General features: G+C 42.6%; 1 protein-coding gene across 5 annotated transcripts in view; it reads left to right on the top strand.

Annotated features, from left to right (window-relative positions):
* Positions 1 to 20,629, top strand: part of klhl29 (kelch like family member 29) — a 409,579-nt gene that overhangs the window by 318,345 nt on the left and 70,605 nt on the right. For all 5 annotated transcript variants that reach the window (XM_080192214.1, XM_080192217.1, XM_080192213.1 and 2 more), the window contains 2 exons: positions 7,207 to 7,466; positions 16,808 to 17,006. In XM_080192214.1, the coding sequence (XP_080048340.1) occupies positions 7,207 to 7,466; positions 16,808 to 17,006 (459 nt within the window). The remainder of the gene's footprint in view (positions 1 to 7,206; positions 7,467 to 16,807; positions 17,007 to 20,629) is intronic.

Raw genomic sequence — 20,629 nt, 5'->3', positions numbered from 1 at the left:
TGTTTTAGATCTGTAGCCAGTGTCTTCTGTTGGAAGTATATGATATGGAAAGCGGACAAATAGAAACTCCCACTTGTTCGTGACATCTTTGATAGTTAAGTGCTATAGCCTACTGAAGGGCCTTGGCCAGGTTCTTAATGAATACTTTGCACCTGATTTACAAAAAAGACAGATGATTTGAATATTGTACCTCTAGAGGAGGAGTGTGAAACATTGGATGGGATTAACATTGTGATGGAGGGAATGTTTGGTTGCTTGGCATCTTTGAAAATGGATAGACATTAGGCTTGGATGAAAGGCATCCAAGCCTAACTTCCATTAATTCTTTTCCAACTCAAGTTGGAAAAGAATTAATGGAAGTTCTGACCATCATTTTCCAGTTATTTTTGGCTACAGGAATGATACCAGAGGACTGGAGGTACGCTAATATTGTTTTGTAGACGCTGAAAGGATGCTTCTCCTTGTGGGAAAAACTAAAGCTGGGGGCACAGTTTGAGTAATTAGTTTAAAACTAGTTTAAAACTGAGGTCTCTCATTTAAGCTGGGGCGGAAGCATTTTGTTTCTCACAGCTGGTCATGAGTCTGTGGAACTCTCTTCCCCAGAGAGTGGTGGAGGTTGGTCCATTGAATATTTTTAAAGGTGAAGTAGATAGATTCTTGATTGATGTTTGAGTCAAAGGTCATAAGAGGGTAGGCAGAGAACTGAAGATGAAGACACAGTCAGATCAAACATGATTTTATCGAATATAGAAGTAAGTTTGAGGGGCCAAATAGCCTATTCCTACTCCTAATTTTTGTTTGTTCATATATAACCTCTCTTTAAAATTGGAGGAAGGCACAGCCCAAGTACGGGCCAGTCTGCCTAATCTCGATGGTGGTGGGATTATTGGAAACATTTCTAAGAAACATTTATAAATCGTCAATTAGAAGGGCACCGATCAATCACGAAGTGCAAGCATGGATTTATCAAAGAATAATCCCATTTGGCTAGGTTGGATTTTTTGAGATGGGTTGATGAGTGTTTGATGTAATCAACATGGATTTTAACATGTCCCACACTGGAAAGTGGTCTAAAAATTAAAGTGATGCAAAGAAAAGTGGCAAGTTGGATTTACAATTTGCTCAATGGCAGGAAACAAAAGTTTATGGTCAACAAGATTTTTGTGACTGGAAGGCTGTTTCCAGTGAGATTCTGCAGGATTTGTAACTGCTGCTGTTTGTGTGTCAACAATTTAAACTTAAATACAAGCTATGTGACTAAGGTATTTGTAGATGATATGAGAACTGCCCGTATGGTTGAAAGTGAGGAAGAAACTTAGGGGCTATCCATGGACTTATCAAGTGAGCAGAAAAATTTGTCAACCTGAAGAATCACAGAATCCCTACAATGCAGAAGGAGGCCATTTGGCCCATTAAGTCTGCACCGACAATTCTACCCAGGCCCTATTCCTGTAATCCCACATATTTACCCTGCTAATCCCCTGACACTAGGGTCAATTTAGCATGGCTAATCAACCTAACCCACATATCTTTGGATTGTGGGAGGAATCCAGAGGCAGCCCACATAGACACGGGGAGAATGAGCAAACTCCATACGGACAGTGACGCAAGACTAGAATTGAACCCAGGTCCCTGGCACTGTGAGGCAGCAGTGCTAACCATTGTCCACTGTACAAGGTAATACATTTGGGAAGGACAAATGAAACAATAGAATAGAGAATGCATAAATTCTAAGAAGTGTAGAATAACAAAGAGAGATTGGAGTGCCTATTTACAGACCTCTGATGGTGGCAGGTGGATAAGGTGGCCAAAAAATGCATACAGGATATTTCCAAAGGAAAGATTGCTTTGACTAGAGTGATTCTTTTCTTGGAGTAGGGAAGGCTGAGGGTAGATTTAATTGACATTCACCAAATTATGAGGGGCTAAGATAGTGTAGATAGGAAGGGCCTATTTCCGTTTACAGGCAGGTCAATATTGGGGAGTGTAGATTTAAAGACATTAGTAGAAGGATTAAGGCAGAGTTAAAGAGTTTTTTTTACTCAGAGGGTGGTTGGGCTCTCAAACTCATTTTATTGAAAAGGGTAGTAAAGGTAGATTCCACATTGTATGAAAAGCATTTAGATGTGCATTTGAGCTTCAAGCCAAGAGCCAAAGGTGGGATTTGGCTCAATAATTCTTTTCCAGACAGTTTGGGCATCATCACCAAATGATCTCCCTCTTTCTGTTTCCTTCCGTAAGAGGGTGGGGAGGTGAGCAAATTGACAAAAAAGCAACAAAGATAAGCCTCTAACAGAGAGACGGTGAAAGATTTTAAATGAGTTGGATCAGACTATGTCGGCTATCACTGTGGTGAGTAATCACAGTAGAAAACAAAATATCCACATCCTTGAAACCTTAGTGCCATATTTGACCCTGAGGTGAGCTAATTGCAGGATCAGAAAGACCACCTCCCTCTACGTCCTTAACTTTGCCAGATTTTGGCACTGCCTCAGCTCATTTTCTCCGAAAATTGACATTCAAGCCTTTGGTACCTCTAGCCTTGATTATTCCAACTCAGTCCTGATTGGTGTTCCACATTCTGCCTGCCATAAACTTTGTCCATTAAAGAACAAAGAAAACAACAGCTCAGGAACAGGCCCTTCGGCCCTCCAAGCCTGCACCGACCATGCTGCCTGAGTTAACTAAAACCTCCTACGCTTCCGGGGACCATATCCCTCTTTTCCCATCTCATTCATGTACTTGTCAAGATGCCCCTTAAAAGTTACTGCCGTATCCGTTTCCAAAACATCCAGAACATCATCTAAAACATCCAGGTGAACCTGTTGTATATGGCCCTGACCTCATGCTGAATACCCATGCTCCCTAATGACATGCTAATGTGTTAAAGTGAGACTGCAGTTAGCTCATAGCATGCTTCACACCGCTCCGCTCGCGACAGCTCAGTAAGATCGGAACTCAGAAACTCGCCGACGCGAATCACGTTCACAGGATTTTGAACACACCATTCTCATATCCAACAAGTGCAGGCTCAAAATCACCCCCCTAATCTTTTACATGAAAAACAGCTCATCCATCACCACTATCTAATGCACGCTTAGTAATATTGAGTAGTCAGCAATGAATGAATTCTAATGACTGATTCATGCGTTTAACAACTTGATAGAGTTATTACATTGGTTTTCTCCTGTGTAATTGAAACTTGTCTCTACTTCAAGCAATTTAATTAATATCTGTAAATGTTTAAAAATATATAAGTGTTACTATTGATTTAGGAAAAATGACATTAAAATTCCATACAGGACCCCAGTCGCCTACCATCACTGTGGGAGACTAAAGGCCAATTTAAGGACAGCTTGATGACTTGCAACAAACTTTCACAAAGGGCCATAATCCCAAACAGTATGTTGCTCAAGGGCTACTCTTGAGACTACTACAAAATACTGCACAAATGAAGTAATTATGTTACCCATGAGATAGCCTTTTGATTTCAAGCATGCCAGTCTGGATGCTTTCTGAGTGAAAGCCTGCGTTTTCCCACAGGAAGAGAAACAACAAACTCACTGCAAAATGAAAAAGTCTGTTGAAGCTTTTGGTCGCTTAATTTTACTACAGTCCTTTCATTTGATCTGCACTCAGATAACTGAACTTTCTAGTAAGATTAAACCAAAAATAATGTGGATGGTGCAAATGTGAAGTAAAAGCAGAAGGTGCTGGAAATGCTCTGTGAAGAATAAAAGAGGTAATTTTTTAGGTCAGTGACCTTGCGTCAAAACTATTCTGATGAAAGATCTGAAACATTGGCCCAGATCTTCCACTGAACAGCAGTCATCATTGCATTTCTGTTCAGCTTGAAAGTTTTAACAAGTCAACAATGTTCCACATTCCACGCCAATTCTTCAACAATGCAGAGCATACAGTCCTTCTCCATAACAGCATTGTAGTGACAGACCATGTCCACTTTATATGGTACTAACTTTCGTAGAGTAAGTTTTTAAATATTGAATGTGAATGTTAGTGAGTGGACGAATGGATGAATAGGAGAGATAAGGTTCGCAAGGTGGCAAGCGTGTAGGGTGGCAGGTGGACCAGGAGGTAATTCATTTTTACGGGACATGAGTGTCAATGCTGGATCAACATTTATTGCCCATCCCTAACTGTATTTGAGAGTCAACCGTATTACTGTGGACCTGGAGTAACATATAGGCCAGTCCGGGTAAGGACAGCAAATTTCCTTCTCTAAAGGACATCAGTGAACCAAATGGATTTTTACAACAATTGGCAATGGTTTCATCAGTAGACTTTTAATTCCAAATTTGTACTGAAATCAAATTTTACCATCTACAGGACATGAACCCAGGTCCCCAGATCTTACTCTGGATCTCTGTAGTATTAGTTCAGTGACAATACTGTTGTTTCCCCATGAAGTTCTACAAAAGGCTTGGGTAAAGGGGAGACGTGCAATAAATAACCCCAAGACACACATGAGTGGTATCAGTGTGTGCAAAATCAAATGTCATTATCTCCTACTGGAAACGGCATTGTTAAATAACTAATTTTGCAGTTGAACATGATCCAATCTATACAGACCATAGTATAATTGCAACAACTGTAAATTGGGAAAGGGGCGTGTGCAGCAGGACCTGGGTGTCCTTATGCACCAGTCACTGAAGGTAAGTATGCAGGTGCAGCAGGCAGTAAAGAAGGCAAATGGCATTTTGGCCTTTGTTGCGAGGGGCTTCAAGTACAGGAGTAGGGATGTGTTGTTGGAATTATACAGGGCTTTGGTGAGGCCACCTCTAGAGTATTCTGTGCAGTTTTGGTCTCCTTTTCTGAGGAAGGATGTTCCTGCTATTGAGGGAGTGCAGCGAAGGTTTACCAGGCTGAGTCCAGGGATGGCTGGATCGATTTATGAGGAGAGATTGATTAGGTTAGGATTGTTTTCACTGGAGTTCAGACGAATGAGGGAGGATCTCATAGTGAATCACAAAATTTTAACAGGACTAGACAGGGTAGATGCAGGAAGGATATTCCAGATGGTGAGGGAGTCCAGAACGAGAGGTCACAGTCTGAGGATTCACGATAGACCATTTAGGACGGAGGTGAGGAGACATTTCTTCACCCAAAGAGTGGTGAGCCTGTGGAATTCTTTAACATAAGAAGTAGTTGATGCCAAGACATCGAATGCATTCGAGAGGCAGCTGGATATAACACTTGGAGCGAATGGGATCAAAGGTTATGGGGAGAAAGCAGGATTGGGCTTTTGAGTTGGATGATCAGCCATGATTGTAATAAATAGTGGAGCAAGTCCTAAGGGCCAAATGACCTTCTCCTGCTCTTATCTTCTATGTTCTGTGTCTATAATAATTCAGATTTGAAAGTAATGTTATGGTTCAGTTATATGAGCTAAGGTTGGTAAATCTATTGACTTGGAGCTGTTGATAATAAAAAATTACAACATTCAAGAAAGAGAATGTTTAAGTAGCAATTTACTAATAAAAATGAAACACCTACGTAAAATTATAGTGAACATGCTAGTGACAAAGTCATGATGTAAGCACACTTCTCAAGATCCATGGCTAGTGTCACCAAATTATATGGGGCAATTCTCCCAAAACATTCTAAGTGTCGAATTTGTGTAAAAATTGGAGTAAATCCTGATGGTTTTATCAGCAAGAGTTTTAAAATGAATCTCCCACACTCTGTACACTGCAGAGCGCACTAGTGTGAATCATGCTGAAAATGAGTGGGCAGGAGCTATTCCCGTTGAAGAGGCTGGCAGCATTGCGCTGAGCAGGCAGCTGCGCATGTGCCCATCTGTCAGTGCTGAGATTGGTGCTTGTGCAGTAATCTTGTACTGCCATCCTTCTGATCACTGGCCAGCCCCACAGTCCGACATCAGTGGCTCTTCCACACCTCCAAGGCCCAATTGCTGGCACCCCAAACATGCCCAGGCCCAGCCTCGACAACTCTCCCCACCCCCTCCACAGCTCCCCCCTCCCCCAAACTTACTTACATGAACAATGCAGTAAATGCAACCCCAACCCTTCCCGCAGTCCTGACTCCCCCCACTGCTGCCCCAGTCTCCCCAGCAGGCTGAACCCCACCACCACCACCCCAATAGCCAGCCCCGATCGCTGGCCTCCCTCCCTCTTTCACTCAGCCCAAATGCAAAGTAGTAGTGGGGACCCTCACCAATTGGCCCCGCAGAGACTCTGTCCCCAATTAGGCCCCGCCCCATGACACTGCCCAATGCCCGGTGGGCTGTGCCAAAGTGCCCCAGGGCATTGGCACTTTGCCCCTTGGGCAGTGCCAGGGAGCCCCGGCTGGCACTGTCAAGGTGATAATGCCCAGGAGTTCGCACTCCATCATCCAACTCTGGGGTGGGGGCCTCAATTTCCACCATTCCCCCTTCGGTCCAGCAGAGTCAGGCCACCAGCTCCCTGCAAGTGGGGAGGTATACCAAACCCCCCCGGAATGTTCCATTCCTGGCGGAGGTGAGAGGCTCACTGGCCCAGAAATTTCAGTCCCAGGCCCAGTAATGCTACTTAAATTAGAATCAAATGCACATTATAATAAATGATTCAGCTCCACACTGATTTCTGATGTGGAGCTGATGGTGCCAGAAATCTGGCTGCCGAAGACACGTGGAGGCCGTGGCGCCGCCCAGTGGGGAACCTGCGAACCGGCCTCCGCTTGAGTCTCCCGGCCCACTGCGCTACTTCTTCACTCTAATCCACAGAAAATATCTGAAGTTCAATCTTTACAGATAGTGCCCTTATTTTTCTTTATGTACTGAGATTATTGAGAAAATTGACACAAGGAACAGATTTTGGAGTGGGTATTTAAAATTCAAAATATTTACTCTTGGAGATAATTGAGAGTAAATGAATTAATATTTTGTTGTTCCAGGAAGTAACCACATTAACACCAGAAAACAGTGTATCAAAATTAGTATACTGTGCCCTCATTATAACATGATCAGCAGGGGCTGAATATGAAAGTATAATGGTACGTGTGCATTATAAGAAATTTCTTACTGCTGCATAAAATACATCTGGAAGAGTTTCTAAGCCAAGGTCTAGAATCTTGGAACTGAACATGTTATAGATAGTGTGAGGAATATGTTAATCGTACAGCTAATGAAAAGTCTTTTAAGTTGACAGTCAGCTAACATTCTTTCTTGTGTGCTTTATTTTCTTTCAGAGAAACAACTAACAGCTACTAACTGCTTAGGAATACTAGCTATGGCGGAAGCAATGCAGTGTAATGAATTACACAACATGGCGAAAGCCTATGCACTGCAAAACTTTCCAGAAGTAACAACCCAAGATGAGGTTCTGAATGTCTCGAAAGATGATCTTATTGCCTTTCTCTCTAATGACAACTTGAACACAAAGGCTGAAGAACTTGTGTATGAAGCTGTCATTAAATGGATAAAGAAGGATCCAACAAACCGAACACAGGTATATTACTTGAATTGGAAACATTTATGTAACCAATGACATAATTTTCTTTACAGAAGCCTTGATTGCAATCATTGTAAAATGGCTAACATTCTGATTTAAAGATTTTTTTTGCCATCAGTATCTCCCTTCAGTGCATTGTTCCAGTAAGTAAGTAAATTAATTCATATTTTGTTGATGTTTTGAAGTTTTATTGCTGTGTAGAACAATCATATTATTCAGCAAGCATTCCTCATTAGTGGAACAAGGCAGCAAATCAAAAGGTACTGGGCTGTGCTTTAAGAACGCCCCATCACCACCACACCCCCAGCCAGGATTACAGGAGCGGAGATGATATAATAGCGGGGAGCCCCACCAGGACAATCCCTCCACCAGGAAAGTTCTTTAAGTGGCAGCTGCTGGACAGATTGGCCACCCATTATGGTTCACTGACAATGGAGCAGCCTCTCCCCATGCTGTGCAGGGAGCCCAGCTGTCTTGGAGACAGCCTCAAAGTGATAGTTTTGAGGAAGCATCAGAGCTGGAGGCTCCATGACCCAAAGAGAGGACTGTTTGCAGGGAAAGCATTCCTTGTGGCTCCAGCAATCCCTCTGAAGTGCTTCACCACAAGATTGGTGGTGCCTTCTTCCCTCTGCCAGCCTGAATTTTAATTTGCACTTACCTCTGAGAGTTGTCCTTCTTGAGCATAGTTGAGACTTCAGATCTGGCAGCTCTCTGTCAGGAAGCTGCTGGCTATCCTGCAAAAAGCCAATTCAGTGGTAATATCACTGATCCAGTCCCACTGTCAGTAAGTGTGGCTTTAGACCTATTTTCCTTACCAGGATTTTGGTCCCAAAAGCAATGGTAAAATCCAACCCATTGTCTCTTGCTAGGTATTGTTCCAAAGGGTGTTCCAGTCCTGCAATGAATGCCTAGCCCAGGTGATTATCATTTATGTGAACTAAGACATTATTGGTGTACAAATTAGCTGCAGTACAGCAGAGGAAGAATTTTATACATTACAACAATGACTACACTTAAAAAGTACTTCATTAGCTGTAAGGTGCATTGTGATATCCTGTTGTTATGAAAGGTACTGTATATGCAAATCCTTTTTCTTCTTTTTACTTCACAAACATGCATGCCCATTCAGTTTGTTGTTAGAGTAACTGGATAGCAACCCAAGTCCAGCACTTGGGTTTGATGTCGCATTCCAAATGTTGGCCCAATCTAGCTAACCTAGCACAAGTCACTTATCACTCTGCAATACTTACAGACGTATGAATTCTTGAGGTAACAGTGACCCATAATTAGTATAAGAATGTTCTGTGTTTAAAATAGTTCAGAATTGATGAACTTCAATAAAGATAGTTTTACTTTCTAGAGTATGATTCTTTCTCCCCCACACTCTTCCTTTTGTTCTACCTTACTATATTTATTCTCCTGCTGGGTGGGATTTTACAGCCTCCCTCAAGCGAGACCAGAAATTCCCGCCCGAGGTCAACTGGCATTTCCCTCGCTTGCTCTGATTCCGTGGCAAGCAGGGCAGTAGAATTCCGGCGCCTGTGTCCAAGATAGATAAAAATGCACTTGGACAGTGATTAAGTGGTCTGTTCAATTGATCTTGTGAAGATTCCCCATCTGTTTCCTCATGTCTAGACTCTAAAGAATTTCCCAAAGGCCCATGCCTGGGATTGGAAGCTCAAAAGAGTGGCAGACTGAGATGCATTGCACCATTCTTGATGTTTTGTATTTGTGCTTCAATGAGCTGCATTTTATATATGTTTCTAAATTGGACTGTTCCAAAACCAAGTTTACTATTGGACAAACACTCATCATACTCTCAGTATTTATGTTTATCTGAAGAAGATGAAGTTGGTGCCTGTCATAGCAGATTGGATATACTGCAATCATCTTCAAAGAAACTTGTTGTTTTGCCTTAACAGAGCATAATTGTCCTAATTTCAGAAGAGAATGTCAGTTTGTGATTTATTTTCACTTCCCACACTAACTTTGTGGTTTCTGTAAGCAAGAATTCCTGTTTTCTGTAAAGTAGGTACAGTTTTTTTACTGATGTCCACTAGCAACTAGAATTAGATGATTGTTGACTCTTGAAAATCTCTATCAGATTACCCGTTATTGATCTCAGAAAAAGCAACTTAAATATAGTCAACAATGGAGCATCCAAAACACCTGGAGCATTCCAAACCTTTTTGAATGAAAAAAATTATTTTCATATCAGTCCATGGCACAGTGGTTAGCACTGCTGCCTCACCACACCAGCGTTTGATTCCCAGCTTGGATCACTGACTGTGTGGACTTTGCACATTCTCCCTATGTCTGCATGGGTTTTCTCCCAAGTCCAAAGATATGCGAGATTGGCCATGCTAAATTGCCCCTCAATGTCAGGATAAATGCATGGAGTTATGGGGATAGGGTCTGTGCGGGATTGTGGTCAGTGCAGACTCGATGGGCTGAATGGCCTCCTTCTGCACTAGGATTCTATGATTCTAAACAAACAACCCTTTACCCTGAGACTGTCTCAATTTCTGACTGTTTCATTATGACTTTAAACACAATTCTTTGGACAATCATAATACATTTTTAGTACCTTTTCCATTGCTATAATAGAGTGCCTTAGATTGTACACCGTACAGCAGGGTAAGAATTTCATAGGCCCAAACTGATGTGTTTACAGGCAGGAGGACCTGTAAACTTACCAAGGTGACCTCTCTTCCACCTCGATCCACCCCCAATTTGCAGGGGCATGTTGGTCTTTACTGGACTATGAAAGTAAACAAGTATTGCTACAATTGTACAGGACTTTGTGATGCCATACTGGAAGTACTGTGCACAGTTTTGGTCTCCATATTTGCCAAAGGATGTACTTGTATTAGAGGTAGGACAGTGAAGGTTCACTAGATTCACTTGAGGGTTGTTCTGAGATGGGAGACTGAGTAAATTAGACACATCTTTGGAGCTTAGAAGAATGAGAGATGACCTGGTTAAAGCAATCTAAAGGGGTGTGGGTAAACAGAGAGATTACATCCGCTGGGTGGGCTATCTAAACCCAGTTACTTTAGTTAACCAAGTAACAGTAATGTAGAGTTCCTCAGCAGAACCATCATCAGCTGTTTCACCAATGGCCTTCCGTCCATCTTAGGTCAGAAGTGCGATGTTCGCTAATGATTGCATGATGTTCAGCACCATTGAGATTGCCTCAGATTCTAAAGCCATATGCAACAAAACCTGGATGATATTCAGGTTCTGGCTGATAAGGAGCAAAATACATTAATGCCACACAAGTGCCAGGCAATGGCCATATCCAAGAGTGAATCTAACCATCTTCACTTGAGATTAAAAGGCATTACCGTTGCTGAATCTCCCACCATCAACATAGTGTGGCCCCATTGACCAGAAACTGAACTGGACCAGCCATATACAAATACTGTGGCTATAACAGCAGACTAGAGGCTGGGAATTCAGTAGAGAGTGACTCACATCCTTAATCTCTAAAGTCTGTGCAGCATCTTCAAGGCACAAGTCAGAAGTGTAATGGAATTATCTCGACTTGCCTGCATGAGTGCACCCCAACAACACTCAAGAAGTTTGACACCATCCAGGACAGAGCACCCTGCTTGATTGGCACCCCATCCTCCACCTTAAACACTCACTCCCTCTACACTTGGCGCACAGTGGCAGCAGTGTGTATAATATACTAAGTGTTTATATGGTAGATGTTGAAGATACTGGGCGTGATTTCCCACCCCAAAAAAAAACAGTGACTAACAGGCAGAAATACATGAGTTTTTCCTGCCTATTTTTCAGGTGAGGTTAGTTGAAAGACGTTTTGGGCACTCTATGCATCACAGAAGCCATCTGGGGGGTGGGGGCAGAGCCTAATCCTGCCCAAGAGGCCGGCATCAGGCTGCAGAGGGGGTTAGTGCACATGCACCCATCTACCACTATACTGGGAGATTGGTTGACAAGTGCCTTTCCCGTCCCCTGATTACCAGGCCCCCGATTGTCGACTCAGCCCCTCCCCGCACCAAATGGCCAGCCTTCTGATGGCCATATCAGGCCCCCAATTCCCAACCCCATCACCAGACCCAAATCCCCCCCCCCTGCAGAGATCCCCCATTCCCACCCCTCTTTCCTCCTCCAACCCAATGTGGCTCTGCCCTTGTCTGGCCCCACCCGTTCAGGTCCAGCCCGACGAGCACTGCCAGGGTGACACTGCCCAAGGGGCACCATTCCCCTTGCCCATGATATCTCAGGGGGGCCTCAGTAGTCTCTGGTCCTCCCAGTGAGGTTATCATGCCTGATCCCTGTTGATGGAGACCATGCGTGATTCCCATTGGTGTGGACCTCCATTGGTGGGGTCAGAAACGTTAGCGAGTCCAGACGATTGAATCTCGGGCTCGCTAAACAGATGCAGAGATGTAACCCGCCTCACTGGACCGTGAAGATCACGATCTGGCGGTATATCCCATTTTTTTCCCTCTTGGTGAGATTTCCTGCCCCACTGCGTTACTTGAGCACCACAGTAGCCGGAAAAATCACACCCACTAAGTTTGGAAAATGCTAATTTCAGTAAATCTTTGCAGGATTTTCCTGATTGAGTATTAAGCACCAATTTATTGATCCAAGTAATGTTAGAAATTGTTCATTAAAAATGTAGTGCATGGGTTAAATTATATACAAGGTAAAAAGAAGTTCACAATTGAACTAAAGATGGGCATTTGTTCCATGCAGTTACTAAATTCAATGTTGTATTAATAAAATAGGTACAGCCTATGAAGATTTATGTTAATTTTATCTACCCCACCTCTGTCTCCCCACATTCTGTCTCCCCCACCCCCTCCATCTCCATCCCCATCCCATTTCTCCCACTCTGTCTTCTCCATTATCCCCTTCACTGTGCCACCATGCCCCCTGGGTGGCACAGTAACACAGTGGTCAGCACCGTTGCATCTCAGCACCAGGGACCCAGGTTCAGTTCCTGGCTTGGGTCACTGTCTGTGTGGAGTCTGCACGTTCTCCCTGTGTCTGCCTAGGTTTCCTCCGGGTGCTCTGGTTTCCTCCCACAGTCCAAAAAGTTAGATGCATGCTAAGTTCACCCTCAGAGTGGCAACTAGGGGATTTTCACAGTAACTTTATTACAGCATTGATGTAAGCCTACTTGTGACAATAATAAATAATATTTCCTCCTGCTCCCTTTTACCCCTCTCCTCGGACCCCCCCCTTCCCTTCCCTTCCCCTCCATCCCTTCTCTTCACCCACATATATTTACACTCCTCGTTTGTTCCCATTGCCCACCCTCACTTCAACTTTCCTTTCATTTTTCTATCCTTGCTCAACCCAACTTCCAACTTTCCCTCTCCTTCTATCATCTTTTCTTTCCTATTACGTACACTACTTCAATCATACTTTCCTCTGATAATTTTTGCCATTAACCTTGCTGGACCTGAAAACTGCCCATTTCTTAACTGGGGAATCTTTAACTCCCCATCTGGACTAGTCAGTAAATAATTCCATAAACATTATTGCTTAAATTTTCTTACCACTTACCTATCAAATGTTTATCTGTCATGTTCTTCCAAGTGTACACAGAATACAATTTAAGAGAGTTTGTTGGTTAAATGTCTAATTGAATATTCAGCTAGTTAATCAGAGGAAATGCAATTTCATGCTGCTTTTTGCTGCTTTTCAAATGTGGTTAGTCATCCATGTGCAAACATACGTGATGAAATATGTACACATATAAAGCTTGGCTGAGAATCAAACTGTCAAGCCAACAGCAGTAAGTAACTCAGCAGACGATCATGGCCCCATTTAATTTTCTTGTCAAATAAACTGTTCTGGTCTGTAGTTATGGGAGGGATATGAATGCTTAGCTTCACTTCAGTGATGCATTTGGTAGGTTCTTTACCAATTCTGATGAATGGAAATCTACCCTTTCCATCTTGTGCAAACTCCAATTGATTTTTGTTTCCAATTAATATTCAAGCACAGTCACCGATGCTCTTTCACACGTTACTGAAATGACAATGCCCACAGATGCAGAACCTTCAATATCTAACTATTCCAGATTCGAGTCAACAGCTGACTACCTTTAGTGGGTAACATAAATTTTAAAATTTACACAGCAATACAATATGTTGTAGTGTACATCGTTTTCAAAATAGGAATAAAGCCAGAAAAAATGGCCCTTTCTAGATTTATTGGATCAAAAAACCACAGTGGCTTGCAGCACAGCAGGCGGCCATTTAGCCCATTATAGGTCTTTGATAGAGGAATCGAATACAAATCTCACAGCCCCACATTCATTGCATAAACTTTTATCTTACTCAATTGTTTTAAGAACTGTAACTGGCAAATCAGATAAAAAGTGTATTTGCCTCAACCTCCACCTGTAGCAAATCTGCCTACTCAACTGACAACTTCTTGTCCTTGACTCCTCCTAACCAAGTTAAATAGTTATCCCTATTCAGTTCAATAGAACCTTTCATCATTTCTAAACATCTGTTAAACCTTTTCCGTTGCAGTTCCTTTTTAGAATGTGTGCTTGATGGGTGGATGATGCTGAAAAACCAGCATTTACTGCACATCCCTAGTTGCTCTTGATAAGATGGTGGTGGACCTTCTTCTTGAACTGCTGCAGGCCATGTTATGGTACTCCTGTGTTAGGTGAGGAATTAGCAACGTAAACCTGATTTTTTTTTTTCCAGACCCCCAGGGCAAAATGTTAGGTAAGGAGGTACCATAAAATTGGGTTCCATGCCAGTGGCACTATTTCCAGTATCTGTCCACCCCCTCTTATGAGCTTCCTCCTTCCAGTGCTCAGATGTTGTCCAAGCAGGAGAGCCCGCACCATCTGAACTTGGATAATTCGAGGTCAATCAGGGAGAGGTGTGGCGGTGGCGAATGGGTCCTTCCTTGATTGACTGGCAGCTCTCAGAGGTGGGACTGTCTCCCTGATACAACGGAAGTCTTGCCTTAAGCCAGTCCATAGATTGGCTGGGGGGTGCAAGCCAGCCTATTCTGGTTTACCCTTGATTTTTATCTTTCATTCAGCATATACAAACAGAAGTAGGTCATGATCAAGCTAGACCTGATGGATTTCTATCTTAACTTCAACTACCTAGCTTGATTTTGTACCTTTTACATTCTTGCCTAACAATCTATCAATCTCATTTTCAATTGATCCAGCCTTAATGACTTCTTGAGGAAAGAGAACTCCAGATTTCAACTACCCTCTGTGAAGAGTTGTTTCCTGATATCTCCAATGAATAGCCTCATTCTAACTTTAAGGTTAAGCAGCTTTGTTCTGGATTCCCCATCAATAGAGAGAGATTCTCCCAATCGTGTTAAATCCTTTCCAATCTCTCTTTACCGTCATCCTCCACCAGGATGATTTGAACACTCTCCACTTTGTCCAGCCAGTTTCCATTGACCACCACCCTTCTCCACCAGGCTGAACTTGCTCTCTCATTGAATAATTTCTCCTAAACATATCTCTCTTCCTCCAAGTAAAAGGTGCTGCTATGAGTACCACACGAATCATAGCTATGCCTGCCTTTTTGTGATATATGTTAAACCTTCCTTGTTCTAGTCTTACTTGGGGACCCTCTCTCAACTTTTCTTCCAATGCATTGATGGTTGTTTCGGTGCTGAGTCCTGCTCATGCTTTGAATTGAAAAGCTTCAACAACTTTGACTCCAACTTCCACCTTCTCTCAGTTTTACAAAGTCCACCTCTAACTCTCCCTTGATTTCTCTGTCTCCAGTTCTGGTGATAGGCAATCAACTAATGGTCATCATGAGCCCAATGACTCCCATAGCTATCTTGATTACACTTCCTCACACCCTACTCCCTGTAAGGGTTCAGTTACATTCTCCCCATTGCTCTGTTCTCTCTTTCATCTGTTCCAATGATACAACCTTCCACGACAGTGTTTCTGAAATTTCTTTTTTTCCTCAATTGAGAATAGCCACCACCCACACACCCTGCCCAACATTCACCCAAACTGTTGACAAGGTCTTCAACTCTATGTCCACCACATTGCCCTTACTTCTGCTGTCATTCCTTCCCCTTCCTCCCAGAACCAGCAATAAAGATCCCATTGTCCCTTCCTTGAATTCCACCAGCCTTCATGTTCAGTGAATCATTTTCCATCATTACCACCACCTACAGCATGATATCACCACCAAACACATCTTCTCTCCCTCCTTTTCAGTATTTTGAGTTCCTTCACTGAACCCTAATTCCCAATCCCCTTCCCAAGGCACCTTTGCATGCAAGCACAGGAGATGTAACATCTATCCTTTTACCCTCAAGTGAAGCAATGATTTGTGTACTTCTTTCAAGCTGGTCTACTATATTCAATGTGACCTCTACATTGGGTAGACCAAAGGCAGATTGAATGACCACTTCATGGAACACCTCCATTCTGTCTGCAAATACTTTAATTCATCACATTAACGTTTCTGTCCTCAGCCTACTGCACTATTCCGCTGAAGTTCAATGTAACCTTGAGGAACAATACAGCATTTTACAGCCTTCAGCACTCAATGTTGAGATCAGCAATTTCTGAGCATAATCTCAGATGTTTCTTTTGCTTACATTTTATTTATTTTTAGATTATTTTTCACTTGCAGTCAACAGTACACATCTTTTGACACATCTTGAGACACATCTTTTGTTTCTTTCCTTGCCCCGTCACCATACCCTTTGACCCTGGAAAACAAACTTCTGCCATTCAGTCTTATCTGTCTGACATTCTTCCTTCTCCCACCCACTCTTTGCTCAAACCTATGACTTTTCTAACTGATTCCTGTTTTGATGAAAGGCCACAGGCCTTTCTCTCTACAGATGCTACCAGAACCTATTGAATATTTTCAGCATTTTGTGGTTTTATTTTAGATTTCCAGCTTCTGCAGTATTTTTGTTTTCAGATTTGGCTAGGAGACTCGTTAGCTCTGTTGCAGAGATAGTTAGTGCTCTCCTTATGAATGTAGTTTGCCAAGCTGGAGAAATCTATGTTTAAAGTGTGCATATTTAATGGCATTCTATAATGAGTCAGTCATTTAATGTGGTGAGGGGAAAAAAATCCATTGAATGTGAACTTCACCATTTACCTGAGACACTGAGTTTGAATTATCTAGTTTGAGTGTAACATGTTGCTGCCACACAAATGATACAACTGAAGTAAGCTCAATTTTTAATCAGTATATTCTTACTGTTAATCTTCTTTTTGTATCTTTAGTGCCCTATAGTATAGACTCGAGGCTGCATGCACATTTTGATTGTTATTTCCTTCAGCGATTTCTCCTTGATGATAAGAAGCATTTTCTTTTCAGCATGTGTCTGAGCTTTTGGCCGTGGTCCGCTTGCCCTTTATTCATCCAAGCTATCTGTTAAATGTCGTCGACAATGAGGAATTGATAAAGTCCTCGGAGGCTTGCCGAGACCTGGTAAATGAAGCAAAACGCTATCACATGTTGCCACATGCTCGACAGGAAATGCAGACACCTCGAACACGGCCAAGGCTATCTGCAGGTAGGACTTCATCCAACAAGGATTTCTGCTTAACTCTTTCGTAGTAGATGTGACATTCGGAAATGTTCTAATGTGGAATAAGTATTATACAAGTTCAGAGGATAACATTAGGAATAGCACATAATTGGAGCAGGTTACAAAGTTTCCCCTTTGTGGGCATATATATTTATGTTTACATGTTTTCCTAGTTCTCAGTGTAATACTGACTGGTGTTTACTGAGGTTATCACTGCCCATTGACACGCAAGTACACAAGATATTTCCAGCTACTGATATATCTGGTGTAGATTAATGGGAATTAATTGTAATCATGTGATTGAGAGGCAGCAGTTCCCAGTTTCACTCCTGCAGCTAATAAACACAAATCAGCTCTAACTAAATGCCATTTAGTAAGTGAGGTTTTTTTTACGTATTTGTATGTGCCAGGCTTTTATAATCAGCTTGATGAAATGAGTAGCCGCAATGAATATCTGATGTTAGAAAAAAATCTTATTAAAATCAGCACATTTCATTTTGACATAGAAATTAGCACACTGCAGGATTTAGAAAGAAAGCTGGTTCAATCTGGCTGATGAAGAGTTATACCAAAATAAAACGTACATCAGTTACATTGGTAGCCCTGTTTGAAAATGTTTACCTAAAGTGAGGTGGATTTTACCTTAATACGTTAGCAATGTGTCTATTTTTAAGTGCCAACCCACCAACAGAAGCTGGATAGATAAGCAACTGGAAATTAGAAGATACTTACCCGCTCAATCTGACGTCCCTGATTAAAACTAGGTGTCTGTCTAGGGTAAGCGCAAAGCTCAAGAATGTACGCTAATCAGGATCTTGTTATATCACTAGAACTACATTGGCACTTTAACCAGGGCGGAAAGCAGCAAGATGAAGGTTGACAGCTATGGGTAGAACAGACTGCTCTCACCACCGCTGCCCCGCCCCAGCTCGCTGCCCCGCCTCCGTCTCGCCACCTCGCCACACCACCCCTACGCAGTGCACCACCCCCACCTCTTGACTCCCTCCCGAAACCCTATCTTTGCCACTTACCCAGAAGCCAGTGGCATCCAAGAAGGTCCCCAGAAAAAACTTGAGTTGATTTACCAGTAAATCTATTAGATTATATTTCCAAATCCTTGGTAAATCATTGTCCGTCCATTGAAAACTTGCAGTTAGGGCAAAGAAAATGCTAGGAATTGTGATATCTGTATCTGTGTTTCTTTGTAGAGGGTGGGAGAGCTAGGATTGGACCAGAGAAATTATAATTTTTTTCTCCATTCCTGAAAGTATGATCATTTTGCTGGAGAAGATTCCACAGGTTTTAGTGTTCACCTGATGCCTCAGCCAGATGGCGATTTTACACATGTGGACTTCAACATTGACAGTCTACAGGCTATACTAGTGTAGACTTCTCCTTCAAGCAACATACCTAAAAGCGCACATAAAGCAAACTGTGACCAGGAGTAAGAACTTTTTTATTCATTCATGGAACATGGGTGTCGCTGGCTGGCCAGCATTTATTGTCTATCCCTAGTTGCCCTTGAGAAGGCAGTGGTGAGCTGCCTTCTTGAATCCTGCAGTCCATGTTCTGTGGATTGACCCCCAATGCCGTTAGGGAGGAAATTCCAGGATTTTTACCCAGTGACTGCGAAGGAATGATATATTTCCAAATCAGGATGAGTGTGGCTTGGAGGGGAACTTGCAGGTGGTGGTGTTTCCATGTATTTGCTGCCCTTGTCCTTCTAGATGGAAGTGGTCATGGGTTTGGAAGGTACTGTTTAAGGATCTTGGTGAATTGCTGCAGTGCATCTTGTAGATAGGGTACACTGCTGCTACTGAGCGTTGGTGGTGGAGGGAGTGGATGTAAAGGTAATGCCAATCAAGCAGGCTGCTTTATCCTGGATGGTGCCAAGCTTCTAAGTGTTGTTGGAGCCGCACTCATCCAGGCAAGTGGAGAGTATTCCATCACACTCCTGACTTGTGCCTTTTCGATGGTGGATAGGCTTTGGGCCTCAGTATTCCTAGTCTCTGACCTGCTCTTATAGCCACTGTGTTTATATGGCAAGTCCGGTTGAATATCTGGTCAATGGTAACCCAAGGATGTTGACATTGGGGGATTCAGTGATGGTAACACCATTGAATGTCAAGGTGCAGTGGTTAGAGTGTCTCTTATTGGTGACGGTCATTGCCTGGCATTTTTGTAGCGCAAACGTTACTTGCCAGTTGTCAGCCCAGGTCTGGATATTGTCCAGATCTTGTTGCATTTGAACATGGACTGCTTCAGTATCTGAGGAGCCGCGGATAGTACTAAACATTGTGCAATCATCGGCAAACATCCCAACTTCTGACCTTATGACAGAGGGAAGGTCATTGATGAAGCAGCTGAAGATAGTTGGGCCTCGGACAATACCCTGAGGGACGCCTGCAGAGATGTCTTGGAGCTGAGGTGACTGACCCTCCACAACCATCTTCCTATGTACTAGGTATGACTCCAACCAGCAGAGAGTTTGCCCCCTGATACCCATTGATTCCAGTTTTGCTCAAGCTCCTTGATGCCACACTTGGTCGAATTTTGGCCTTGATGTCAAGGGCTGTCGCCCGCACCTCATTTCTGGAATTCAGCTCTTGCGTCCAGGTTTGAATCAAGGCTGTAATGAGTCAGGAGCTGAGTGCTCCTAGCGAAACCCAAACTGGGCATCACTGAGCAGGTTAAAGTTTTTTTAAAGTTTATTTATTAGTCACAAATAAGACTTACGTTAATGAAGTTACTGTGGAAAATCCTCTAGTCCCCACATTCCAGCACCTGTTCAGGTCAATGCACCTAAACATTGTTGAGCAGTTACTGCTTGATAGCACTGTTGATGACTCGTTCCATCACTTTACTGATGATCGAGAGTAGACTGATTGGGTGGTAATTGGATGGGTTGGATTTGATATGTACTGTGACTGATTTATTTCCTCCACCTCCATCTCCTTAGCACAGGGAAGGTTCAACCTAATTATTGTGCCATGTTGTCAAACTGGCTTAAATCCACCAGCTGAGTACATGATATGAATGCCTTAGTGACCCACTGGATATGCTAGCTGAGCTATTGAGAGGACCTGATGTGTTCCTTTTATTTTCTCTGGTCATGTTAATATTTTTCAAGAGTGCTGAAATAAAGCCATCACTATCAATTCAAATTTTAAAAATTCTAGTAATCCAATTATTTCTTTCCCTATCCTAGCACTTGTGGTCACTACTCTCAATTTCTATTAATAAAATAGTCTGAGCTTTCTTAACTGTCCCATCCCAGTTATCATGACATTTGTTTTCCTGCAGAGAGCAATTGTTAAGTTAACTGACTTCCATGTCCTCTACAAAAACTGAAGTTTTACTGTTTAAATAAGAACAATATGATGGGAAAGAATGGGATGGTTTAAGCTCCTCTGATAGCTCAGTTGATGAAAACAGTTTTTAGTTCAGCCAATGGAACGGAATAGGTTTGACTCCTTAATCGGTTCTGATCTGATCTCAACGATTGTTGCAATTGTTCTCGGCATCCCTGGAGTAGAGGAGAATAATCATTCAGAGGTCTCAGATTGAGTGAAACTGAGTTGGAACTCAGTTTCAAAACCCCTCTGCCA

The sequence above is a fragment of the Carcharhinus amblyrhynchos genome, chromosome 7 (genome assembly GCF_965287045.1).
Source record: "Carcharhinus amblyrhynchos chromosome 7, sCarAmb.v2.hapA, whole genome shotgun sequence".
NCBI classification, from domain to species: Eukaryota; Metazoa; Chordata; class Chondrichthyes; order Carcharhiniformes; family Carcharhinidae; genus Carcharhinus; species Carcharhinus amblyrhynchos.
This window is presented reverse-complemented; position numbering and strand designations above follow the sequence as displayed.